General features: G+C 69.4%; 4 protein-coding genes across 6 annotated transcripts; 1 reads left to right on the top strand and 3 right to left on the bottom strand.

Moving 5' to 3' along the window:
- Positions 1-190: 190 nt before the first annotated feature.
- Positions 191-764, top strand: DPM3 (dolichyl-phosphate mannosyltransferase subunit 3, regulatory). The gene is made up of 2 exons (XM_035567507.2): positions 191-336; positions 452-764. Exon 2 carries the CDS (start codon positions 458-460, stop codon positions 734-736), a length of 279 nt encoding a protein of 92 aa, XP_035423400.1. The 5' UTR covers positions 191-336; positions 452-457; the 3' UTR covers positions 737-764.
- A 2562-nt stretch (positions 765-3326) lies between these two features.
- SLC50A1 (solute carrier family 50 member 1) lies at positions 3327-6087 on the bottom strand. 3 transcript variants are annotated; one of them, XM_035567502.2, is made up of 6 exons: positions 5992-6087; positions 4818-4913; positions 4569-4692; positions 4329-4490; positions 4128-4247; positions 3327-3839 (listed from the first exon to the last, which is right to left on the bottom strand). In XM_035567502.2, exons 1-6 carry the CDS (start codon positions 6057-6059, stop codon positions 3738-3740), a joined length of 672 nt encoding a protein of 223 aa, XP_035423395.1. In that variant the 5' UTR covers positions 6060-6087; the 3' UTR covers positions 3327-3737. The 3 variants fall into 3 exon arrangements, with proteins under 3 accessions (XP_035423395.1, XP_035423396.1, XP_050571857.1); XM_035567503.2 differs by having other exon boundaries at positions 4836-4913; XM_050715900.1 differs by lacking the exon at positions 4818-4913 and having other exon boundaries at positions 5992-6076.
- Positions 6088-6829: 742 nt separating this feature from the next.
- Positions 6830-10306, bottom strand: EFNA1 (ephrin A1). The gene is made up of 5 exons (XM_035567500.2): positions 10161-10306; positions 8255-8550; positions 8098-8163; positions 7769-7819; positions 6830-7652 (listed from the first exon to the last, which is right to left on the bottom strand). Exons 1-5 carry the CDS (start codon positions 10277-10279, stop codon positions 7537-7539), a joined length of 648 nt encoding a protein of 215 aa, XP_035423393.1. The 5' UTR covers positions 10280-10306; the 3' UTR covers positions 6830-7536.
- A 4967-nt stretch (positions 10307-15273) lies between these two features.
- EFNA3 (ephrin A3) lies at positions 15274-25466 on the bottom strand. Its single transcript, XM_035567454.1, has 5 exons — positions 25357-25466; positions 16543-16832; positions 15939-16004; positions 15711-15788; positions 15274-15599 (listed from the first exon to the last, which is right to left on the bottom strand). The coding sequence occupies exons 1-5, from the start codon at positions 25464-25466 to the stop codon at positions 15478-15480; spliced, it is 666 nt and encodes a 221-aa protein (XP_035423347.1). The 3' UTR covers positions 15274-15477.
- Positions 25467-25938: the final 472 nt, after the last annotated feature.

Genomic DNA, 25938 nt, shown 5'->3' with positions numbered 1-25938 from the left:
CTGCTCCCGGTGCCCCCGGGGCTCGGCGCCCGGCCAGACCCGTGGGAGGCCCAGGCCCGTGGGAGGGCCGGGCCGGGCCCGCTCCCACGCCGCTCCCGCGCTCCCCGTCGCGGCCGGACGCGGAGGAAGCCAGGTGCTTCCTGCGGCGGGGCCCGGCCCGGCCCCGGCCCCGGCGGCCAAAGCGCGGCGCTTCCTGAGCCGGGACCGGGGCCGGGCCCCGCCGCCAGGGGGCCCCGTCCCGGACTACAACTCCCAGCGTGCCCCGCGCCGCCCGCCGCGCCGCAGTGACGTCACCTAGCGACGGGCAGAGCAGCGCCGGGCCTGGGAGCGCTGCAGGTGGGGGGGGAGCGGCCTGGGGGGGACCGGGGCAGGCCCCGGGGGCACCGGGAGGGGCCGGGGCCGGCCCCGGGGGCTCGGCGCCGCCCTCACGGCGCTGTCCGTCTCTCCGCAGGCCGCCATGACCAAGCTGGCGCAGTGGCTGTGCGGGCTCGCCCTGCTGGGCTCGGCCTGGGCCGCCCTGGCGCTGTCTCCGCCGGGCCTGCGGCTACCGGCGCCGTACCGCCAGGCCCTGCTGCCGCTGCCCGCCTACCTGCTGGTGGCCTTCGGCTGCTACGCGCTGGCCACCGTGGGCTACCGCCTGGCCACCTTCAACGACTGCGAGGAAGCGGCCGCCGAGCTCCGGGAGCACATCAGCGCAGCGCGGGAGGACCTGCGGCGGCGGGGGCTGCGCTTCTGAGCACAATAAAGACGACAAAGTGTGCCTACCGGGCCGTGCTGTGCTGTGCCAGGCCGTGTCGGGCCGTGCTGGGCTGTACCGGGCCGTACCGGGCCGTGTTGGCTGTACTGGGCCATACTGGGCCATACTGGGCTGTGCCATGCTGCCAGGAGGGGAAAGGGGGGCTCCGGCCTGGGCTGTGCCACCCTGGTTGCGGGCAGGGGGTGGCCGAGTCCCCCCGGTGCTGCTCAGGGGGCAGCTGCCTGCCCTGCCCTGTGCAGCCGGGCTCCAGCTGTCTTCGTGCGGGCTCCAAGCAGAGCAGGGCGTCCCCTCGGCCCCCTCTCGGCACCCACACCCCTCCGCAGGTGCTGCAGGGAGCCTGGGCTGTCCCACCCAGCCTCCGAGCATCCCCGAGCTTGGCCGCACAGGCAGGGATGCGAGGTAGGGAGGGCAGGATCGGGCCCTGCCTCAGCAGCCCGCGGCGCTGGGTAGCACTGCGGGCAGAGCGGGCTCCCGGCAGCCCTTCAGATGTGGTTTGCGCCGTCAGGTGGGAGCTGGAAAAAGAGTCGGCCCGGCCCTGCTGGCCTGCTTCCCGGGGAAGGAGGAGAGAGCGTGGCTGGGTGGAGCGGGTGGCGCAGCCTTTAAAATGCAGAGTGCCCAGAGCCTGTGGTCTCCCCCAGCCTGCTGGGGCGGCGCAGCCCACGCCGGGGGGCTGCTCCCCGATCCCGGCGGAGCGCTGACTGCGGCTGCTGCTGCTCTGCCCCACGCCTCCACAGGAAAAATGGGACGCAGGTGCTCTGGAGCTGCGTGTGGGGCTCCTGCAGCAGGGACGTCCCTGCTACACCGGGGGGGGGGAGCCCTGGGTGGCCTCGGTCCGGGGGTGCCTCCTGTCTGGGGGTGCACGAGAGCCGCGCTGCCGGCCCGGCTGGCGGAGCCGTGCTGCTGGCGGTGACGCATGCTGGGGCCTGCCTTGCTGGCAGCCTCCCCGGCTTCTTCGCATACCAGCCGAAGGACTTTCTTGTTTTTTTTAATTATCGGCTGCGCATCCTTCTGCAAAAAGGAGCAGTTGGTATCATGAGGGAGGACTCGGGCTAATTAGCAGGAGCGACTAATTAGCTGTTTCCTGAGCAACAGTGGCAGCTCGGAGCGGGGTGGGCGGCTCCCGCAGTCCCGTGCCCGTGTGCGGCCGTTTTGGGGGGTGGCAGCCCCTCGGCTTCAGCGCAGCCTTTACGGGGCTGGGACCGCGGTGCTGGCGTGGCACGAGGCCGGGAGCCCTCGGCGGGCTCCCTGCAGCCCTGCAGGCTGGCAGGTAGCAGCACGGCCCCGGCTTCTCCCTGCATGGGCACGTGCCCGCTGCAGGCGTTCGCGTAGCCGGTGGCTGCTCTTGCTCACCTCCAGCCTCACGAGCGGGGCTGCGTCACGGCCGCTCACGGCACACGCCAGCCGGAGTGACCGGTTGGCAGCTGGGTTTTTGCTCGCTTGCGTCACCGGGAAAAGCTGCCCTGTCCCCCCATGTTCCTCCTGGGCCGGGAGCTGAAGCCCCAGTGCCAGAGCAGCCAGAGCAGATCGGTGGCTCCAACCTGGTGGGAAAAGCATCTGTGGGGCCCCGGGGAGCGCAGCCCCATGGGGGAGTCCCAAGGGCAGAAACACCTGCACTCGCAGCTGGAAAAGCCAAGGGGAGCCCAGCGAAGGAGCTTCCTCGAGGGCTCGGACCCCGCAGGCCACGGCAGCAGGATACAGCACGCCCCGCAGTGCCGCAGCACAGCTGGAGTTCATCTTCCCCTCTCCCGCCCCTGCCCTGTTGCTGGCGTGGCAGGGCCGCTGCCACCGTATTGGTTTTTCCCAGGACACAGCGCAAGGTGTGAGCGAGCGTCTGAGTGCACAAGCGCGGCCAAATTCCTCGTCAACACTTCCTTAATCCGGCCTGCGTCAGCCGGGCTGCGGCCGTGCCCACGCCGAGGGCCTCCCGGGAGCTGGCAGGGACGGGGCTCCTCGCTGCGCGGGGCCGCCGCCACCCCGGGCCCCCGGTTTTGTACGGCTCCGGCATCTGTTGTGTAACTTGGTCACCCGCACTCGCTCCTGTCCATCTGCTGATGTGCTTGCCTGATAACTTCATTCCAGATCATTGTTAATTCATTAATTGAGCTTGGGTCGATGCCAATGGCTGCCTTGATTTGATGCGCACACTCGAGCGTCGTGGTTTTAGCGAGGATTTTAATTGATTTTAAGTTTGCTGGCATAATGGGCGGTAGCAAGCCCTGTGTCGATGCTATGGAAGGGACTTTTCTTTCCACGTCGTGACCGGTGTCCCCATGCTGCTGCCTGAGGAGGTCAGAGAAGCACCCTCAAGCAGCGCTGCCTTCCTCCGTGCCCCGCTCCCTGCCCCTACCACCAAGTGCTGCTGCCCGCTCCCCAGGCTGAGGTTGGAGCCCCCTGCGGGGGGCTTGCTGCACCCCACGGGCAAGCGGGTGCCGGTGGATGAGGAACTGCGGGGCTCAGAGGGTGCCAGGATTAGCCCCCAGCATCCCGAGGCCAAAGCGCTGCAGGGACAGGAGCCGTGCCGGCCTCCGCAGCCAGCAGAGCCCACAGCGGGAGGGGACGACAAGCAGGCGCTGGGAAGAGTCTGCGATTTATTAAAAGGCACTTCGATTTGTACAAAATTGGGCTGCCCTGGGGCTGGGGCAGGGCCTGGAAGAACATCGCGGGGACGGGGGCTGGGGCAGCCCGCCACCCCGAAGGCATCGCTGCGAACAAACCAACCACCACCGCAGGAAAACCGGCTCGAGGGACAACGGAGAGGAGCTGCCAGAGGGCAAACCACGGTGGCGAGGGCCGGAGGCGCCCCCCCAGGGCCCCAGTCCTGCTGGGAGCCCTCGGTCGATGGGGACACCCTGGTGTCACCCAGCGGGAGCTGGCCACGCTGCGGCAGCAGAAGCAGAATGGTGAGCTGGGGGGGCCTTCCTTGGTCACCAAGTGTCTGAGACCGGCCTGGCTCCGGGGCTCCGGCATCGGCAGGACCCCCTCAGGCGTGCAGGGGTCTGTAGGGCTTGTCCCGGCCTGGGGCATAGCGCCAGAACAGCCAGAGCCGCACGACGCTGGTGACGATGCCCGGCACGTTGGGGACCTGCGGAGGACACGGGGCCGGGTGGCGTTACCCAGCTCGCGGTGCTGCTGCCCTCCCCCGCGCCATCAGCCCCGCGTCGCCGGGGGAGATTTATTGGCCTTATCCCATCTAATTAATTAAAATCAATACTCATCTTGCCGAGCCTAGTCACGGGCTCTGCTGTGTGACACACACGCGACGCCGGACGGGGTCCGGCCCGGTGCCAAGCGCTCCGCTGAAAGGGGCTGGAGGTTTGGCGGGGGGGAGGAACCCACAGCAGCCCCCGGCCTCCTGCTGCCCCCAACCCACCGTGATGTACAGGTCGGAGAGCTGCAGCCCGTACAGCGTCCAGCTGCTGGAGGCCAGGAAGGTGGTGACGGTCAGGGGGAAGGACAAGCAGCGCGTCGACCTGCTCCGGATCACCTTGGCCTGCGGGGAGCGAGGGGCTGGCCCGGTGCCATGCAGACCCCCAACACACACCCACCCCCAGTCCCATCGAGCTTTACGCACCAGGTCGGCCAGCGGCGAGACGTACATGGCGATGGTGAAGGTGCTGCAGAAGAGCCCCAGGTAGCTCTGCTGTGTGTGCTCGTCGGGGGTCAGGCAGGTGAAGCAGCCATAGCCCACGGCCAGCAGGGCCAGGAGCCCCAGGACCTTCAGCACCACCTCGCGCTGCGGCACACAGCGCGGGGCCGTCAGCGTGGGGGTCTGCTGTGCGCCCCCCCAGGACCCAGCCGGGCCGGCACCCACCTTTGTGGTGCTGTAGTAGAAGTACACCAGGATGTAGAGGCTTTGCAGAGCCGCCCCAATGCTGTTGACGACGATCAGCGTCCGGTCCTGCTTCAGGCACCCGTAACCCAGCCAGCCCAGGTTGCTGCAGGGCGAGCGGCACAGGCGCTGCTTGCTGCTGTAGCCTGGGGGCTTCTGCCTACACCCACCCCCAAAATTCAACTCCCTGGCCCCAAAAGGATGTGCCCGCCCTCCCCCCACCCCACACACAGCTTGACTCCTGTGTACTTGGCATCAGTGGTGAGGAAGGGCAGGAGCTGGATGTTCTCCACGCTCTTGGCGGTGATCATCCAGCGCAGGTCAGACCTAGGGCCAGGGGGGGGAGAGGCCTCCTGGGTGCCCAGCGCCATGGGGGGGCCCTACAGTGTTGGGGGGGGGGGCTACAATCTTAGCCCCCCTGAAATACCGCCAGCCCCTCCTCAGCAGCTGTGACCTTCTCTGCCTCTGCTCCCACACCCCAGTGCCCCCCCCGCACCCTCAGAGCCCCCACCTTCCCCTGCACGCCTGGCCTTCAGCCTGGACCCCCAGCCCCCCGATCCAGCCTCAATGCCTCCCACACTGCACCCACGTTGCCTCCCATTGCTCCCCCCATTGCACCCCACACTGAATCCCCCCATTGCACCCCCAGCCTCCTATCGCACCCCCCCATTCCACTCCCCCCAGCCTCCCATTGCTCCCCCCCATTGCAACCCCCCAGCCTCCCACTGCACCCCCCCTTGCACACCCCCAGCTTCCCATTGCTCCCCCATTGAAACCCCCCATTGCACCCCCCATTGCACACCCCTATTGCACCCCCCTAGCCTCCCATTGCACCCCCAATTGCACCCCCCCAGCTTCCCATTGCACCCCCATATTGCACTCCTCATTGCACACCCCCCAGCCTCCCATTCCCCCCACAGCCTCCCACTGCACTCCCCCACTGCACCCCCCATCCTCCCATTGCACCCCCATTGCACCCCCAGCCTCCCATTGCACCCTAATTGCACCCCCCCAGCTTCCCATTGCACCCCCCATTGCACCCCTCATTGCACACCCCCCAGCCTCCCACTGCACTCCCCCACTGCTCCCCCCTCCATTGCACCCCCCCATTGCACCCCTCATTGCACACCCCCCAGCCTCCCACTGCACTCCCCCACTGCTCCCCCCCCATTGCACACCCCCCAGCCTTCCATTGCACCCCCCCATTGCACCCCCATTGCCCCCCCCAATCCCCCCCAACCCCCCACTGCCCCCTATTTCCCCCCCACACCCCCCCGCACCCCCCATTCCGCCCCCAGCACCCTCCCCCGGCACCCCGAGCCCCTCCCTTCCCCCCCCACCCCCGCTCCCCGCCCCCGCCGCCTCCCGGTGCCGGGGCTCCCGGCGGCGGCGCGGGGTCGCTCACAGGCCGCTGCAGAACATGCCCACGGTGAAGAGGAGGCAGGCGGCGGCCAGCACCGGCAGCGGCTCCATGCTCGCCGCGGGCACCGGGAGCCGGGGGGGGGGGGGGTGGCGCTGCCCGCGGCGGGGCGGGGCGGGGCGAGGCGAACGCGGGGCGCACTACCGGGGAGGGACCGGCACCGGGATTGCGGGCAGCGCCCTGGGGTGCTGTGTGCGCGGGACCCGCAGCCCTGTGACACCCCCCCCCCCCAGGGTCTCCCAGGTTTGGGGTCACGGCCCTGTGACCCCCTCCCAAAGCACCCCGGGGTGCTGCGTGCATGGGACCCACGGCTCAGCGACCCCGCCCCCAGCACCCCAGGGTCTCCCAGGATTGGGGTCACAGCCCTGTGACTCCCCCAGCACCCCACATCCCCCATTCCTGGGGTCCCAGGATCCCCCTTTCCTAGAATCCCTACCCCACCGGGCCCCCTTTTCCCCAGGGTCCGCCAGTTTCTGGGGCCCATCTCTCCCCATAACCACCCTCTGTTATTGTGTGTCCCCCCCCCCCCCCCCCCAGCAGCTCAGGGGGCTCCAGCTGACCACAGCTGCACCCCAAAACCCACAGCTCCAGCCCCCCCCCCCCCCCCCCCGGCTCACCCCAGTGATTGCTCCCCAGCCCCAGGAGGACTTTGCACCTCCACCTGAAACCAACCCCTGGCACTACTCCATGTGACACCTCCCCCTCCAGAGCCTTGTGCAAACACCAATTAATTAATTAACCCCCCCCCCCCGTAGCCATTCCCTCACCCAGGTGCAGCCCCCAGTGCAGGGGACAGGCCCTTTCCTCCCCCCATACTCAGGCATGGTCTCAGTTATTTATTCAAGACAATCGTATAAAAATTCCAGTGTTAGCTGTACAAAGCTGTACAAATGGAGAGGCAGGCAAAACGGCCTCTGTGCTGGCCCAGGCAGGGGGCGCGTGCCCCTCCGGCACCAGGCAGAGGGAGCTTCCACAGCCCCCCACCCAAGATGGGGGACACTGGGGAGGGGGGGCCCAGCGCCATGCAGTCGCTGTCCCCTGTGACTCCGCTCCGCCGACTGCCTGGCATCTCGAGCACGTCCATGCTCCTGAAGCCAGCCCCAGGGCACCGCCGCAGCTGGGCCAGCACCGTGTCCCTTCCCGCGGGACACTTCACAGTCAGAGCGCCCCCCCCCAGAGACGTCCACCGGGGAGCTCCGTGCTGCTGGGGCAGGGGGGCCAGCCCCCAGCCCGTCCAGTCCGGAGCTCAACCTCCAGCTGCCGAAAGCACCCTTCCTGCGAGGGCGAGGTGGCATCCCAAGGGCTTTGGCTGCTCCAATTCAGGCCCCAAGGGCTTTGGCTGCTCCAATTCAGGCCCGCTGGCCCCGTAATACTGACAAATCCTTTGCTTTGCCCAGATGTCCGCAGGGAAGCCCGCCACAGGTGTGCGTGCAGGACCACGGGGGTCCCCGAGCAGGCGGGGGCCACCCCACAGGGCTCCATCCCCAGTGGCACGGCGCAGTGCAGTCCGTCCCGGCGCAGCGACCCCGCTTACAGCCCCTGTGGCACCAGGAGGGGCACCAGGAGGCTGATGAAGGTGAAGGGGCTGCTAGCCCGCATCGCCGAGTTCTGCCCCACACTCCTCAGGACATGCGCAGCTGCATCGTCTGCGGGGCAAAAGGAGCTGTGAGCGGCCCCCATGCCCCACACCCTGCTCCTGAGCCAGCCCCGGGGAGCTCCCCACCAGCCCTGCAGCCGCTCGGATGCGTCCTCCGACACCTACCTGCCTGGATCCTCCCCTTCTGCGTCGAGGCGGGGGCAGGCGGCGCCTGAGCTGCAGAGCAAACACAAAGGCACGCCGGTGAGGGGCTGCTCCAGTTCCCTGAGCCCCCAACTAAGGCGCCCCCCCCCCCAGCCAAGGAGCCCGGTCTCCCCCGTGCCATCCCCACTCTGTCTGCTGGCACCGTCCCCGGCCCCACAGCCAGGGCTGGCAGGGGGCCATGGCCCCGCCATGACTCAGCGCAGGAAAGGCAGAGCCTTCGGAGTACCCAAGGCCTCGAGGGGGGAGGAGGGCAAGCAGCACAAGGCAGGGGAAAGCCCGCAGATACTCACTGCCTTTGCCAACCACCGTCACCTTCAGCTTCAGGCACGTCTCCCCGTGGTGGTGAATCGGCTTGGCTGCGGGCAGGAGGCGGAGGTTAGAGGGGGGAAAAACCCAGAGGGACCCCAGCCCCACGGGGGTTGGAACACAGCCCCCCCGGGCACTCACAGATGTAGTAGTAGCTGTGCCCCTCCTTGAACTCCTTGCCCAGCGTGAAGGGTGTGAAGCGCTGGAACTTCTCCGAGAACTTCTCGGGGCCGTGCAAGGCGCTGGGCTTGTCACACTCCCAGCGGATCTGCTCCTTGGAGCGGGCCTTGCAGGCCTGGTACTCCTCGAGGTCCACCAGGTAGAGGGTGTAGCGCTCCATGGCGTGCGGGGCCACGCTGCCCTCCTCGTAGTGTGGGCAGATGATGTCCAGGTAGTCGTTGAGGCGCACCTCCACCGTGTAGTCGCTCCAAAGGAACCTGGGGCAGGGGGGCGGCGGGGGTCAGCACGTGTGGAGGGGGGATTTGGGGCACGGAGGTAGCATGCCCCACAACTCTCCAAAACCCTCAGAGCCCAACGCAGGGCAACCTGAGAGCTGCTCAGCGCCACACAAAGCCCCGCGGTGCTCTTTGGGAGTGCTTTTTGTTGTTGGTTTTTTTTTTTTTTTTTTTTTGGTGGTGCTGGGGAAAAGCCCTCCCCCCCTGGGGCCAGCCCCACTGCAGGAGGGAGGGGACCGGCTGGGACGAGCTCCCCGGCTGTCCCTAAAGCTCTGGGGAGCCATTAGGTGTGAGCAGCTCTTGCCCGGGGGGGGGGGGGGGCAGCCCGCCCGGCTCCAGCATGTTGCTCCCCACACCTCGCCCGCCAGCGCGGCTCTCCCGGGAGGCTGCACGGCACCGGGGCCGCTGTGGGGGGGATGAAGGGGGCTGAACGCAGCCTGCGAGGGGCCACAGAGGGGTCTCCTCACCTCGCTGGCTGTGGCAGCCTGGGGAAGGCATGGCCTCCCAAGTGGGGCCGGCTCCAGCTTCCCAAACCCCTGTGGGACCCCACCTGGGTCTGCTGCCCTGCATGGAGCTGGGGGGGGCACAACTCCGGGTGGAGGGGAGGGGGGGGGGTGACCCTATAACATGTAGGGGCACAGAGCTGGGGGGGCACAAACTGGGGGTTTGGGCAACCCCTATAACATGTGGAGGCACAGGGCTGGGGGATGGGCAACCCCTATAACTTGTGGGGGTACAGGGCTGGGGGCACATCCTGGGGGTGTGGGTAACCCCTATAACATGTGGGGGCACACAGCTGGGAGGCACATCCTGGGGGTTTGGGTAACCCCTATAGCACATGGGGGCACACAGCTGGGGAGCACACCCACAGCGTGTAAGGGAGCACCCCTACAACCAAGGGGGGGGGCACGGCCTAGAGAAGGGGGGCACCCCTACAACACACAGGGGCACTTAGCTAAAGGGAACCCCACAACCTCGGGTGGGCACCCCACAAACCCGGCCCTACCTGGGGACCGAGCCCCGGGGCGGACACGGGGACTGCCCAGGGCCCCTGCCGCCACCCCACCCCCTCCACCTCCGGGGGGGCACCGCCGGCCGCGCACATCCTGCCCGTGCCGCGGGACCCGGGGCCAGCCCCGTGTTTGTCAACACGGCTTCCCTGAGCCCCGGCGCCTCCGCTGGCGCCGCGCCACCCCCCCGGGGAAGGAAGAGGCCCCGCTCCGCTCGGCCCTGGGAACGGAAAGGCCCCCCCCCCCTCCGTGACCCCCCCCCTCTTCCCGGTTCTCCGGGCCCGCACCTGGCCCCGCGGACTTCACCCCGCCACTGCCGCCCCGGCCCCTCCCGGCCCCGGGGGCGCCCCCGGTGCCGGGTCGGGAGAACGGGGGGGAGCCAAGGGGGGGGAGAAGGGGAGAGCAAAAGGGGGGCAGCGTGCAGCCCCCCCCGGCCGCCCCGAACAAAGCCCGCAGCCCCGGGGAAGGCGGCCCCGCTCACGGCCCCGCCGCCGCCGTCCGCGCCCTCGGGGGCCCGCCCGGTCCGCGCTGCCCCCACCCCCTCCCGGGTTGGGGGGCGTCGGGGGGGCTCCCGGGACTCACTTGGGGTTGGAGCTGTTCCAGAAGACGGTGTGGCGCTCGGCCGCCGCCGCCGCCGCCCAGCACAGCCCCAGCAGGGGCACCCACAGGGGCACCCCCAGGGCCACCCGCAGCCGCTCCATGCGCTCCGCCGGTGCGCTCCGCCGGGCTGCGCGCCCCGCCCGCTCCCGGTCCTTAAATGCGGCCCCGCCGCTGCCCCGCCCGCCCCCGCCGGCCCCGCCTCGCCTCACCGGGCCGCGGGGCCGAGACACAACAACAACACGGCGGGGGCGGCGCGGGGACGGGCAGCGGGCCCCACGCGGGGACGGTGCCACGCAGGGACACCTCCCCCCCCCCGCCCCGTCCCCACGCGGGGACAGCCCCGGGACGAGGTGGGGAGGGGGTGGGAGGCCTGAACCCCCCCCCCGGCTGTGCTGGGGGCAGCATGAAGGAGGCACGGATGCGGCACGGAGGTCACCGGGGTCAGGTGCTGCCACCCCCTGTGGTGGCACCGTGTGGCGGTGGCACCCGTGGAGGCCGGGGTCCTGTGCGCACACGCATGTGTTTGTGCCGGGGGGGACCTGGGTTGTGCCGGGGGGCTTGGGCACGGAGCTGCCACTGTCGTCCCCCCCCACTGAGGACATGGCAGAGGGGACACGGGCAGCAGGCTGCTGGCACGCAGGGCCTTGCTGTTGTCCTCCTGGCCCTTGCCATAGAAAAAAAAAAACTTTATCTGAGATGTTTGGGGACATCAGAAACACTTGGATAGGTGGGGGCTGGGGGCTGAGAGCGGCTGCTGATAAGGTGTGGGGGTAGGGAGAGGGACAGGGAACAGCAAGCGCAGCTCTCCTCACCCTCCTCATCCTCCTCCTCCTCCTCGTCCTCCTGCTGCCCTTACCAGCTGCCTCTGCTCCCCAGGGCTTTGCCAGACAAACACAGCAGGCGGCCCCCACCCCGCTCACGTTCACTCTCTGTCGGTTCGATATTGTGAAATTTCCACCTCCGAGCCCCCGCCGCAGGAGCAGGGGGGGCACGGGCTCCCTGCCGGCTGCCTGGCCTCTGCTCGCTCCGTGCTTCTGTCCGCCCCCGACACCGATCCGTTCTTGTTAAGCCCGGCGGAGAGATGCTTTTTTGCCACTGTGTCGTGGAGCGATAACTCAGCTGCATTTGCAAAACAACTTTCCTCTTGTTTATTACATAATGATCCATTGATTGTGGGTAATGTTGCATGCCCGGCGCAGCCCAGGCGGTGCAGGCTGGCTGCAGCCGTGCGAGGATTGCTCCCCCGACGCTCGGCGAGGGCTCGGGCAGGCGGCGGCACCGCGGTTGTAACCGGAGAGCGGCTGCTACGGCTCTCGGCTGCCCGAGGAGCCAGCGCGGGGCCTGTGCGGGGCTGCAGCTCCGTGCCCCACATCCTTCCCCGCGTCCCACCCCGGGCCACTCTCCCCACCCTCCGTCCCTGCACCCCACATTCCCCGGGGAGCGGGGACCCGGCTCGCTGCCTTTCATCCTCCCTCTTTGTGGCCAGGCCTGACATCATCCCCTGAGCTGGAATGACTGTGCGAGGCCTCCTGCTCCCGGGAAGCCGGCGCTGCTGCGGCTTGTACAGGGAGGAACTCCCGGGAACACCCCTCAGGTCTGCGGCCCGCCGGGATCAGAGCGCCCGAGCGTGTCACGCGCGAGATGCTGGGTTGGGTGCAGCCAGGCTGCGGTGGGTGGGTGGAGCGGGTCAGCGCCACGGCCTCTTCCCACCCCTCGCTTTGTCCCCATTCCTGCCCCAAGCATGCCCCAGGCCAGGCTGGGCACCTGGGGAAACTGAGGCAGTGATGGGGGGGGGGGCACGCAGTCCCTTCCCCATGGGCACCTCCACTCCTCCAGCGCTGAGCGAACCCCAGCACCCCAGGCTGCCCCCCCAGCGGGCTGGTGCAAGCACTGGTGTACGGCAAGAGCACTGCAGCACATCCATCCTGGGGATGGATCCTGGAGCACCACACACGGCCGGGATTTGACACCCAGTGCTGTTGGCTGAGGGGCTCCCCCCGCTCTGGATGGCCGGAGGTGAGTGCCACAGTCCCCAGCCCTGGGGCAGGGTCCCCAGCACATGGGACAGGGCTGGAAGCGAGGCCATAGGGACCTGGCCGGGTCCCAGCGTCGTTCCCTCCCTGTCTGACAGCAAAAGGGCGGCGGCAGGCTGGGCCTGGGGAGGGAGAACAAGCACGTGTGCCATGCTGGGGACAGCCTGGGGACAAGCCAGGGCTGGAGGGTGCCCCGTTACATCCCCGTGCTGGCTCTCCATGTCTCAACAGCGGGGGGGACAGGCTGCTGCAGGCACGTGGTGACTGCTGGAGCCAGCGTCGCGTTGTGCAGGGTGGGCGCCCGCCCGCAACACGCTGGAGGTAGGAGCAGGGGAGTGCAAGGTCACGGCCATGCCACCCCCTGCGTGCGTGCAGGACATGGGGCCAGCACACATCACGCGGTACGGTGTCAATGCACAAGCAGGCAGTGCTCCCACCGCGCAGGCGCGGTTCGCCAGCCAAAGGTGAAAACTTTACACACCGCAAGCACTTGAAGCAAAACAGAGCAGGGCAGGTGGGGCTGGCTGGAGGCCACCGAGCTCGTGACAAACCGTTTATGGTTTATCGGCTCGGGACACCCAGGTGCACTCCAGCCACTACCTGGGCTGACGTCTGCGGCCACGGGGCTGGAGGAGGGACAGGAGCCGTCCCCTCCACGCGGGGAGCGAAGGCCGCGGTGACGTGCCGTGCTGCCTGCGTGCGGCCCGGCAGGTAGGCAAAGGCTGGGCCGGCCCCACGCATGGCAGGGGCAGTGCGGCGTCCCAGAGGCTGTCTGGCCACGCCAGGCCCTTATACATTTGGCCGGAGCGCAGTGCAGCCAGCCCCGACCTTGGAAGACTGCTGCGGGGTGGTGCAAAGCCTCACACGATGCGACTGGTCCAGGCACCCATCCTGCGCCCAAGCCCGGACCTGACCTGCTGCCGGGTCCTGGGGAAGCCCACCCTGCACGTGGGGAGCACCCGAGCCCCAGAGCTGGGGTTGCATCGAGGGCTCCCCCCTGCCTGGGGCTTGGGGGTCCCCACACCAGCACCTGTGTGGCACCTGGGGACACGGAGGGGAGCAGGGCTGCATGGCCAGTGCCACGCACTGCTCGGGGAATGGTGCCAAGGCCGAGGCAAGCGGCAGGAGGGATTTTGCAAGCGCAGCTCGCCGTGCTGGGGCGGCTGACTCAGTCCCTGGCTCCCCCAACTGCGACGCAATGGCAAACGGGGCTGCGCTGGGCTCCCCAGCCCGCCCTGCCGTGCGCTGTGGGGAGCCAGCACCAGCATGGCGTCTGTGGCCGGTCCCCAAAATCCAGCACTCAGCGTGGGGACGGCACCGGGCAGCATGGCATGCCACGGCCCCCGACCTGGCCACGTGGCCCAGCTTGGCCGTGGCAGCCCTGCTCCGAGCCCCCAGGGTGAGGGTCCAGGGGGATGGGGCCCTGGCCCCACAGCTGGGCTGGGTCTGCGCGAGCGCGACGGGGCCGCAGGGAGCTGGGGAGCGCGGCGCCTGCCGGGAGCGCTGCGAGGACCCGTTGGACGGGTTCGCCGCCTCGTCCCGCACCCAGACAAGCCCAGGCCGGCCGGGAAGCGCAGCCACCGCCCAGCAGCGCCGGCTGGGGGGAGAGCGGCCACGTCACACTGATGGGATGGCCGTGGGGACCCCCCCCCCAAACCTGAGGCTACGTCCACAGCATGCTCGTCCCCAGCAGGAGAAGGGGGTGCAGCCCTGTTCCACCCTGCCTGGTGGGCAGAGCAGGCTGTCCCCCGCTTGGGGCTGACCAGGCCCCCCCAGGGCGCAGCAGGCCCGGGGCTGCGCCAGGTGCCTGCTCCCCTTCACCCCGTGGGGGCTGTGGGGTGCCAGGCATGGGGCTGGGTGCACTTCACACCCCAACAGACCCAGCACCGCCCCTTGGTGTGCCCCTCTCCCACGGGGTCCCAGGGCACAGTCCCCTCCCTACGCATCCCTTAGCCCCCGGTTGGCACCGATGGTCCTTCCTGAGTGCCGGGGGCACCCCCATGCAGACAGGCATGTGAGACCCCCCCAGTGCCAGCAGGAGCCCCGGGGTGCCTGGCACAGCCAGAGGCACCAGCAGGGGACCACAGGGATTCCCGTGGGGCCACCACGCACATGGGGGTGCCTGCACGCCCCCTCCTCTCCCCCCCTGCTTGCCACATCCAGCCCACAGAGGAGGGATGGGCTGGGGATATCCCGGTCCCGCTCCCCCCCAGGGCTGGGGGACACAACCCACCACCCAAACACGATGGCCCCGCACTGCCCTTACCTGCGTGCTCTGGGCTCCTGCAGCGCCAGGTCCCAGCTGGATCCTTCCCTCCTGCCTCCGCGTCGGTGCCTCGGGGTCGGGGGGACGCAGAGCCCCCAGGAGGGAGCGCAGAGCCCCGGGGCAGCTACAAGCCGGGGGGCAGGAGGGGGGGCCTTGCTGTCAGCCCCACAAATGGCGCCTTTGTGCCCGAGGTGGGGGGCACGTGGAAGGTCCGTTTGCACAAGGAGGGACAGCACCGGCAGGGCTGGGCACCGGGGCGCGCTGCGCAGGGCCAGGACATGGGGTACGTTCGTGTTTTTTTTTAAATCCTTTTATTTGATTTTTTTTTCCTTTTTTTTTATAGACTAAGAGCAGAATATGAAAATCACCAGCCAAAGCACTTTGAAAAAAAGGTCGAGATTGTTTTTTTGTTTTTTTGTTTTTTTCCCCAAAAAGTGTCTGTGCGTTTGCATAGGTCGGGTCTTCACGGAAGACGAGGAAAATCCAACACGTTTGACTATGTACAAGCCAGCCCGGGGCCAGCGCCACTGCCTATGGTACATTATAGATATATCTATATAGTCGCTCTCTGTACAGTATGTATAGATCTCTATATAGGTATGTACAGGCTGCCCGGCCCCGGCGCCCTGCCCTCACGGGGCCCAGCGCTGCTCCCAGCCATGGGACGCCTGGTGGGGCCGCAGCAGCCCCCGGGCAGGGCTGGGGGCTCCACGCTGTGGGACGGCATCGGTGGGAGGCGGCAGCACCCAGCTGAGTCCCCCCAGCAGGGGCTGGAGACGTGGGTGGGGGCGAGTCCCATGCAGGTCCCAGCGGGGCCGGGCACGTGCCACCATCCCCTGCCCCGCACGGGAAGGGTCCCTGGGCTGGAGGCGCTGACGGTGCAGAGGGGCTGGGCGCAGCTCCCGGGGCAGCTCCATCCTGGCAAACAGCAGCAGGTCGGGGGGACGAGGGGTCCCCGCTCCGCGGTGCTGCTCTGGCCGGGCCCCCGCCGCGCTCAGAGCTAGGAGGCCAGCAGCGTCATTAGGAAGAGGGCGGCAGCCACAGCCAGGGGCAAGTGTTCCCGCTTGGGGCTGGTGCCGCTGATGCTCTTCTCCAGCTTGGGGATCTCCGGGTTGAAGTTTTCTGCAGGAAGAGAGAGGCGTTGAGCGGAGCGGCGGGGGCTGCTGGCCCTGACCCCCCACCAGGAGGCTGCGGGGTGCGGGTGCCGTGGGGCTGGGGCTGCCCCAGACTCACCCAGGTCCTCAATCTTCACCTCGGGCCGCAGGGTGAACTGCGGCAGGGTGGGCGCCAGCTTCTCCCCAGAGTGCGACGCTGCAAGAGGGAGAGAGGGGATGGGGTGATGCACCCTGGCCAACCCCGCTCCCGCAGCCCCACCGGCCGGGACAAGGGGACCTGGGTGCCCCCTAAGACCCGATGGATCCCTGCAGCACCCACCCCAGGGTGCCACGGGGGGTTACTCACTGGAGGCACAGCACACGAACACCTTCATCTTCAGGCAGGCCCGGCGGTGGTTGTGTGTCGGTGTGGCTGCAAAGCAAGAGCAGGTTGGGGTGGCTCCTGTGGAGGGGACCCCAGTGCCAGGCACCCCGCAGCTCAGCGAGCTGCTGCCCACTGGCTCTGGGTGCGGGGGGGTTGCAGCACCCCCGTCCTGCACCCTGAAACACACTGCATCCCCACCCTGTACCCCGAAACATGCTGCATCCCCACCCTGCACCCCAAAACACACTGCATCCCCACCTGGTACCCCCCTACCTCACCCATCAGCACCCCAGATTTCCTCCGGCATCCCCACCTCACACTGGCACCCGCACCCCCAAGCTTCCCCCACCCCCTGTCCCTCCACAGCACCCCTAAACCCTCGCCCCATCCCTGAGGTCAGGGGGCCTCCTCGGAGCAGGGGTGGGCACAGCCGCCTGGCCAGGGGTCCCCAGTGTGTGTGGGGGATGTGGAAAGGCCCCCCCCAGAGCCTGGGGACGAGCTGGGGTGGGATTCAGGGGACCCAGCGTCAGGGGCAGGCATGCTGAGGGGTGTCTGGGCGGGGGTCCCATCCTGCTGCCCCACGTACAGATGTAGTAGTACTCCTGCCCCGCGCGGAACTCGTAGCCCAGCGAGAAGGCGCTGTAGCGCTGGAACTTCTCCGAGAACTTGATGGGGCTGTGGGGCGCGTGGGGCCGGTTGCACTCCCAGCGCTTGAAGCCCTGGCTGGTGTTGCAGGTGCGGTAGCCCTCCGCGTTCACCATGTACAGCACGTACTGCTCCAGCCTGTGCTCGGGCACCGAGGCGTTGTAGTGCGGGCAGTAGATGTCCAGGTAGTCGTTGACGTTCACCTGCACTGTGTAGCCCTCCCGCCGCAGGCTGCAAGGGAAGGGATGGGGATGGGGTTAGAGACACCCGTGCTTGACTGGCTTACAGCAATCAGGATCCGGCCCGAGTGCTCTGCCCCCACCACCAACCTCCTGACCCCCCCCATCTGAGCCACCCCACGCACCCGCCTTGCCCAGCCTCAGCCCCATGGACCCCCAGCGTGGGGGCGAGCCTGGGGCAGGATCCGTCCCTTTCCAGGCCCCAGACCCTGTCCCGGGAGGCACCACTGCAGCACCGTGCACGACACCCGAGGGCAGCTGCCGTGGGTAACTGCGGGCCTCCCAGACCCATGGGACACCAGGAAGGCAGCGGTGGGGATGAGCAACGCAGCGAGACAGCACAGACGGGGACGTTGGTCCAGAGCTCGTGGCACACTGGGGCTGCCCCCCAGCCCCCAGCCCGCGGGGGCTGCAGCCAGGTCTGCTGCTCCTGCAGGGCCGTGCCATGGGGGGCTCGGGGGGCAGAGCGGGGCTGGGCCACCTCTGCGACGTGAGACAGGGGGGACCCTGTGTCCCCACACCAGGGTGGGCAAACCCCTCTCCCCACAATCCCATCCCCCCGGCCCGGTGCCCCACGGACCTGGGGCTTGATTTGGGGTGGGGGCTCCCGGGCGCTCACCACCCCCCTGGGCTGCCTGAGGCAGGAGTGACGCCGCCACACAGGGAAGGATGCTACGGATGCCAAGCCACGTGCACGGGTGACACCGCCGTGTGAGCACAGGAGCGTGAGACGGGGGTGCTGGGTGCTGCAGGCAACGCGTCGGCAGCCTCAGAGCAGGATGGACAGACAGACAGACAGACACACTGAGCAGTGCGTGGGGCTGAGGGACACCAGGGTCCCGAAGGCATGCAGGGACCCTGGAGGACGCAGAGCCTGCGCAGCCCTGGGGCAGAGCACGGCCGTGGATACACAGGAGGGGCTCAGGACCCCGGCCGCGATGGCCCCAGTGCTCCCCGTGCTCTGGCAGCCGCAGCGGCTGCCCACTGCGCACCCAGCCCCACAGCCCCAGCCCCGCCACGCGCCGCAGCTCAGAGAGAGGATTTCTCACCCCGCTCTGGCTAATCCCGTTATTTTGTTAATGCCGTAAAGGGTGGCCCTGGGGGAGCCTCATTTACATTGATTAGGAGCGGCAATCCCCTCAGATCCACTCAGGAGAGGCTCCGCTGGCTCCTAATCCGTGCCCGATTGAAATCCCGGCCGCGGTAATCCTCGCAGCCGAGCCGCCTGGCGCTGACCCCCTGCTCCTGCCAATTAATTACCAGCCGGCGCTGCGAGGCGCTGGCTCCGCACCGAGATGCCGCAGCAGCCCCGGGATGACGACCAGACCCGGCTCCATCGCCCAGCTCGGCAGAGACCCGGTGGCCACGCTGCGGCAAGGGGACCCCCCCCTGCACCCCCGGGTGCCACCACCCTGCTGCTTTTGGAGGGACGAGCAGCCTCCCCTTCGCCCCGCTCCCCTGGGACCGCCACCCCACGGCCCCTTTCCCTTCTTTCCCAGTGAATCCTGGCGCATGGGGCCCTGGTGAAGGGCTCGGGGACCCCTTGGCACCCGTGCCCGCAGTGCAGCTTCTCATGGCCGCCCGGCAGGGCTCGGCAGGCAGCGGGCAAGGCTGCGCGTGCAGACGCCCCACCCTGGAAACTGCCCCCGGCACCATTTGGGGAGCCCGGGCGTCCGGCCAGGGCCCGGGGCACCCGGCACGCAGCGCCCCGGATCAGCACCGTGGAGGGAACTGGACGGGGCCGAGCACCCACCAGGGACCCCAGCAGCGCTGCCGCCCTCCTGGCGGTGCTGCCAGTGCCGTGGGGGGCTCCGAGCCAGACCTCGCGGGGCAGGGAGCAGCCCCCCCGTGGCACCTCCCTCGCCGCGCAGCCGCTATTTCCCCGTCCCAGCCCCACAGCCCGGCGAGGCAGGAGCCCAGCAAGCCGCCGGCCGCCGGGCAACTCCTCCGACATCAAGGTGCTGAGGCAGCCACCCTTGCTCCGCGCGGTGCCGGCGACCTTTCATGTTCCACCTTTGATGTGGTGTGAAAGGGAGGTGTTGGGGGGTGGGGGGGGGAGCTTGTTATTAAAGAAATGGCCCCGGGGAGAAAATTGCAATTAACTCCATACGGGACTCAGGGCTGGGACGCCAGCACACCCCGAACCAGCTGCCCCACACCATGAGGGGGGGCCGGTAGCTGGCGCTCAGCACCACAGGAGCAAGGAGCTGGGGCAGCCGTGCCCCCCCCCCCCCCCGGGACCACTGCTGGGGCTGCACGGGAGTGAAAACAGGCGCTGCATCCCACTGCGCCGAGGGAAACGCCGTGCCGGGGAGCAGCGGGGCTGGAAGCCCTCCTTTCCCCCGGTGCACCCAGTGCTGAGGGTGCCCCCACCTGGGACCCCCCCCGGGGCCCATTAGGAAACACGGCTCCTGATAAACAGCCTCGCTAACTAACGAGCGCTCCCCCTGGGGCACCGAGGGCCCGGCTCCCCGGGCAGGGACGGGGCTGGGGCACGCCAGCACTGCAGTGGAGGGGTTTGGGGAGCCCAGGAGGTGCTGCAGGGGCTCTGTGCCCCGTGGCAGCGAGCCCCACGGCCAGCAACAAGCCCCACAGCCACCGTGCACGAGGAGCTCGCAGGCATTAGGGCACCATCCCCAGCCGGGAGGGGCTGGGGAACACCCCCAAAGTGGGCAGAGCTGGGGGGCCATGATGGCCTGGGGCATGGCAAGGGGCTCAGCAAGGGGCTCTGGCGGCTGCTGCCCCCTCCACAGACCTGCCAGCTCCCTGGTACCGGGGGGAGAGCAGCCCCAGGGTGTCCCCACCGCTTCCCGGGGCTGCAGCAGATCTGGCTGCGATGCTGCATCCTCGGCTCCTGCACTGTGCGAGCCCCCCATGACCACCCATCTGCAGGGTGAGGAGCGACGCGGCAGGGCACTGGATGCCCCTGAATCCCAGCAGTCCCAGTGCCACCACCGGAGCACCCAGAGTCCCTGTTTTCAGGCAGAAGGATGGGACAGACCCCAACATGACATCCCGAACCTCCTTTCCCCACTGAAACCCACCCTAGAGAGCGCGCAGGGCGCCAGGTTCCTGGCGGCCCACGTGGTTATTGGGAAGCCCCAGTGAGAGGTGACCCCGGTCGGGACAGATCCCAGAGCCCTTCTGGGTGCAGACAGCCCTGCTGTGGCTGGCGGGCCACGTTGGGCTCCGGCAGGGCCCAAAGGGTTAAGCGCGGGAGCAGAACGGGCAGCATCACTTCTGCACGACTGCATTTTTAGAGCAGGGCTTTCGCAAAGCAGTGGTACCTTCCAGCATCCTGTCGGAGCTGGGCAGATGGATTTCCCCTGGCAGAACCATCCCGAGCACAGGCTGGGCTCGGCGCCCGTGGGCCCTGCACCGGCAGGACCCCGGCTACCTGGCACGCCGCAGCCGCTGGCGAGCTGGGCGGCTGCTCCGCTCCCATCTGCTGCGATAAATCTGGGCTGAGCACTGCACGCTCGCTAACGCGCTGCTACGGAACGCCTGGTGCACTGCAGCATGCCTGGGCCACCCCTGGCAGGAGCAGCACAAGGGGGAACCAGACCCCCACGGGGACCCCCACGCCACGGGACCCGTCCCAGGAAAGGCCCGGCGGGTTTGGGGACAGATCCGGGCTTGGTGTCCCACAGTGCTGAGGGCAGTGCCGGGGACTGGGGCGATGTGGGGCGTCCCCCAGTGCGGGTGACAGTGCGGGGGGCCACGGCGGATCCCCTCCCCCAGCCCTTTGTTTGGCTCTGGGAGCTTTGCCCTTTCGGCACATCCGGGGCCCATCGATCAGCCGGCGAACAAAAAAAGTGCCATTGATTTACGCTTTCCCCTTCCAGTCACTCCACGCGACAGCGAGAGGTGAAGGCGCATCGATCGCCCCCGACGGACGGACGGACGGAGGGACAGACTCGGATGTCCCCCTCCCCACGCAGGCAGCGCTGCAAAGTCACGGCACCCAGACGGCCGCGCACACGCGCGCTCGCTCGGCAGACAGCGCCTGCGACACAGCCCACGCGCACGGGTGGCATGGTGCCATGGCGGCCCCCCTGTGCTGCCCCCCTCCCCGGCACGCCTGGCTCACGCCTGGCGCAGCTGCAAGGTGCAGGCACAAAAGGCATCGCTAGCACACGGCGTCCCTGTCCCCAGGGCCACCTCCCCGGCTCGCACACCCGGGGGCGTGTGCGGGGGGGGGGATTGGGGCTCCTGGGGGGCCGTGGGCTGCTCCCCAGCACGGCCATAAATCTCTCGGGGCCGTGGCAGCAGGAGAAGGGACTGGGGAGCGGGCGGATGGGGCCGCATCCATGCCGGGGTGGCAGGCACAGCCGCAGCCCCAGGACGGTGTCCCCAGTGTTGCCTTACAGGTGCCCCTGCAGCCCCCCCCCCCCGTCCATATCGACGGCTGCACGATCCCTTTAATCCCTGCTAAAGCCCGTACCTTCCCGCTTTGCTAACAAGATCAATGAGGTTTTTAATTGGGTTTTAATTAAACCATCAATCTGCAACCGGTGACTCAATTACCAGCCTGGGCAGGAGCGGGTGGCCCCAGCCCTGTTGCACCCTCGGTTCAGCCCCTGCGCCCCGATGCCACAGCCTCTGCTCCCATAGGGCCCTCCCTCGGCATGGGAACCCCGCGGGGCACCGGCCACGGCCCCTGCGATCCCCTGGGCTCGGAGCCGCCCCGCACGGTGACTCACGGGGCACAACACCCTTTGCCCCCGGGCAGCGCCTCCTACTACGCTGCAGCCAGCACCCCGCGCTGCATGGGCAGCCAGGGCTTTGCACCCCAGGGAGATCTCCATGGGTGGGGGGAACAGCTGCGGGTGGGGGTGGCTGAGCCCCCCCCCATTGCCCCCAGCCCACATGGGGATGCCGTGGCACGGATGCTGGCAGCCGGGACTGGGCCATCACCAGCCGGAGAGGTGCAATCCCCACTTTCCCCATCTCCACACCCACGCTGGGGATGGGAAGCGACCCCCGCCCCCATACACACCCTGCATGGCGTAACTGCCCCACACCTGCAGCATCCCCCCTCCTGGATGCCCGCGGGGGACAGAGGGGACCCCATCACGCCACAGGTGACGAGGGATGGAGCCGCAGCACCGGGACCCAGGACCCTCGGGGGGCCCAGGTGTGCCGCTCCCCCCACCCCACAGCAGGGCCGCGGCCGCTCTCCTGCGTGAGATGCTCCCAGGAGAGGCTGCTCCTCACGAGGGCTCTCTCAAGAGCCCGCTCCAGCTCTCGCCGCCTGAAATACAAAGTCAGGCAGATAAAAGCCGCCTTGAAGTGGTGAGCGCAGCGGCGGCGGTGGCGGCTGGGGGGGCTGCACAATGCTGGGCGCTCCCTGCACGCAGGTGGGCTCTGACCCACCTGCCTTGGCCGGCCACCGGCACCTCCCGTACCCCTTCCTCACAGCTCCAGCCGTGGTGCTGAGCACCCTGAGCTGTGCCCTTGGGCCCTGCAGTGTCCCCCCGGTGTGGGGCAATGGGTCTGCTGCCACCTCCCAGGGCATGCGGGTTCAGGGGACGTGGCTCTGCAGGAACAGCCAGCGGGGCGGACCCCGGAGCCGGTTTTGGGGGCTCATTGGGGACAGCTGGCCATGCCCATGCCCATGTGTGGGGACAAACCCTGTGTCACTGTCCCCATCCCTTGTGCACGGGGCTCCCAGCAGGGAGGTGGCACTCTGGGGGTCACCCTGCAGAGCTCCCAGCCCCTGGCCACAGGGCGCCACTGGGAGGCAGCCGTGGCCCCGAATGGCAGCGCTGGGTGGGACACGGCCACCCGGCACCTTTGCCCCGTGCCACCGCGCCTGTTCCTGGCAGGACTTGGGAACGGAGGGCAGGGACCAAGGATCATCCCGCACCCCTCACGCTGCCACCAGCAGAAACAGCGTGACAGACAGAGAGCACACCCAAACGGCACGCAGAGCACGGCCAGAAGCCTCCACTGCCTTCGAGCCTCAATTCCTGCCTTCGCCCCCACCCCAGGCCTTGCAACCAGGCACCCCAAAACCACTGCATAGAGGGGTGCCCTGCCCTCTCTGCCTCCCTTGTCCTCCATGCACAACCCCTTGTCTCCCGTGGTGGCAAGGGGCCGTGGAGGAGCAGAGCAGTGTGCCAGCAAGCAACAAGCGACATCCTCCCAGCGAGGGGAGCGGCTGCGGTGGCCAGAGCGGTGCAGAGCTGCGATACATTTGTGGGGTTCCTGCCGCAGCCGGCACCCCTGGAGGACAGATCTGCAGCCGAGCCTGGCAGCGCACGCCCTGCTCCCCGGAGAGCCCCGCGGGTGCTGTGCAGGGCTTGTTTATTGCTCTGATTGCACTGGGGTTGCTGGGATTTGCAGGCTGAGGCCCAGGGAGCCTAATTCCCCCCATAATTTATCTAATCCAGACACTTTGCCGTGCGGCTATAATTGCGGCCGAGCTGCCGCACTGCCTAACAATAAATATCCTCGCTCCGGAGTCCCTGGGACACGTCTCTGCCGCAGCCGCCCCCACCTCGCCGCCCGTGCCCTGAGCTGGACGCTCGCAGCCGCGCCAGAGACGCGTGCGTGGTGGGCGCAGGCAGCTGGCTGCGACGCCCATGGCACGGCACGGCACGGCGGGGGCACCTCCGGCACCCCCCCGCCCCGTCCCCCAGGAGGTGGCGAGGGCAGTGCAGGGTCACAGCGCTGGCTGCGGGCGACAGGGTGGGGGGAGGCAGCCCCTTGGGAGCAGCAGGACGAGGGTGGGCACGGGAATCGCCCATCCGCCAGGGTCCCGGCAATGTCACAGAGCAGGGATGGGGGCGTCAGCGGGGTCTGGCCAGAGGAGCGGGGTGCGGGAAGGTGCCCAAGCGCAGCGGAACGAGCCGAGTGCCCTGCCATTGTGCTGCGCCTCGGCACGGCACGTCTTACACACGCACGATTTATGGGGTCTGGGCTTCCGCCTGGAGACACAACCTCAATGAGAGGGGAAGGAGCTGCCCAGCAAATGCTCCCTCCCCGCACAAAGGGGTGCAGGGTCAAGGGGAGCCCAGGGGAGCCCCAGCACGGACGGGTGGCGGGGGTCCCTCTGGCTGGGCACAGCCCCTAGCCACAACCCTGAGCACTTGCACCGGAGAAGGGGTGAGGGAGAGGGGCCATCCCAGCAGGCTGAGGCCCCCACTTCCCACGGAGGGGGGTCCACGTACCCCCTGGGGTCCCCAAAACCCCTTTTGCCACACCAGGGAGGAGCCCGATCAATCTGTGCCCACCCGTGCCCAAAGCCCACACGGTGCCCCCCCGGCACAGCCGTGCCCGCACCGTGCAGCAGTGCCACATGCCCACCCGGCCCCCCCTCGCCGGCGAGGGCAGCGCTCAGCCCCCCCCCACGAGGCGTGGGGGCTGCGCCGTGGGTCCGGCTCTGCTCGTGCCCATCGATCGCCCCGGGCTCCCTGCGGCTCTGCTGACAGCAGCCGTGGGCGCGACGGCAATTTCCACATCTTCGCTTCCAAACCCCATCCACTCGCCCCCGCAGCCCCCGCCGGGGGAGCCGGCAGCCCCGGTAGGACTGGGGGGGTGGCAGGGGGGGCTGCCTGCCGCTCGCATCCACCTTGGCCGGGATGTCACCGTGTCGGGGCCACCCGCCGGTGTGGGGGGCGGGGAGGCAGCGGGGTCTCGCCGCTCTCCCCTCTCGCCCCCCCCCCCCCCTCCGCGCCGCACCGCCGGTGTCGCTCCCGCGCCCAGACAGGCGGTGGGGGGGGGGGGCGTCTGGCGGCGCGGCCACGGGAACGGCGGCGCTGCGGGACCCCGGTGCCCGGTACGGCGCCCCGGGAGGGGTCCGCGGGACCCCCGCTGCCCACCGCCGGCAGCTCCCGCGCCGTCGGGGAGGGCTCGGCCCCGGTGCCACCGAGCGACCCCCACCCGCACCGCCGCGCTGCCCCCCGGTTCACCGGGTGCCGCCGAGCCCCGGTGCCAGCGGCGAGCCCGTCCGCAGCCGGAGGGCACCGACCCTGACGGTGCCCGCGCCACCCCCACCCCGCCGCCTCGCACCGTGGCACCGGGGGCTCCGCTCCGCCGCCGGTCGGGTCAGGGCGGCCCGGGTACCTGCCCCCCCCCCCCCCCCCCCAAAAAAAAAAATCCCGGTGCGCCGGACCGGAGCGGCCCCCGCCTCCGCGGGAAGGGCGAGCTGCGGCGGCCCGGGAGGGGCAGCGGAGCGGCCGGTGGGGGCCGTGCCCCGGCAGCCCCGCCCGCACGGGGGCGTCGCGCCGGCACCGGCACCGGTACCGGGGGTGGGGTGGGAGGGGGAACGACTCGGTCCCGGTGCACGCACCCCCGGCCCGGTGTAGACCCCCCCCCCCTCCGCAGCCCCCGGGGCGCGCATCCTTCAGCGCGATCCTCAGCGCGCCCCCGCCGCGTCCTTCCCGGCGGCGCCCCCCGCCCAAACCGGCGCCGGGGACCCCCCCATGCCGCCACCACCGCCCCCCACATTGCCCCCCCCCACCACCACCACGCCGGTACCGGCGGACTACCCCCCCCCGCCCCGCACTCACTGCAGGTTGGAGCTGTTCCAGTGCACGGCGTGCCGGTTGCCCAGGGCCCCCGGGGGCCCCCGGCCCAGCAAGAGCAGCAGCGGGAGCAGGGGCAGCAGCCGAGCAGCCATCCTGCCGCCGCCGCGGTGCCCGCCGCGATCCCAATGAATGGAAGAACCGAGCCGGAGCCGCCCGCGCCCCGCGCCCCCGGCGCCCAGCTCCGCCCCGCGCGCGCCCGCCGCCGCCGCCGCGCCCCCGCGCGCGCGCGCGCCCGCCGCCGCCGCCCCGGGGCTCGCCTGCACCGGCACCGGGCGGCGGGGATGGGGGTCGCGGCGGTGGAGGGGGGTGGGGAAGGGGCTTGGGTCCCACCGGGACCCCCGCAGGTGGAAGCACTGGGCTCGGTTCCCACCGGGTCTGGGGGCTCACCGGGACCGTGTCCTGCTGGGGGGGGCTCACCGGGACCCGCACAGGTGGGAGCACCGGGGCTGGATCCCACCGAGCCCCCCAGTGTGTGTGGGGGGGGTGGCAGGGCTGAGCGCCCCAGCCCCTGGAGGTTCACGTGGCTGGAAGAGCTGTGGGTCAGCATGCTGCTGGCACCACGGG

This window comes from Cygnus atratus, chromosome 28, assembly GCF_013377495.2.
Source record: "Cygnus atratus isolate AKBS03 ecotype Queensland, Australia chromosome 28, CAtr_DNAZoo_HiC_assembly, whole genome shotgun sequence".
Lineage (NCBI taxonomy): Eukaryota > Metazoa > Chordata > Aves > Anseriformes > Anatidae > Cygnus > Cygnus atratus.
The sequence above is the reverse complement of the archived record's forward strand: the minus strand, read 5'-3'. Positions and strand labels throughout refer to the sequence as shown.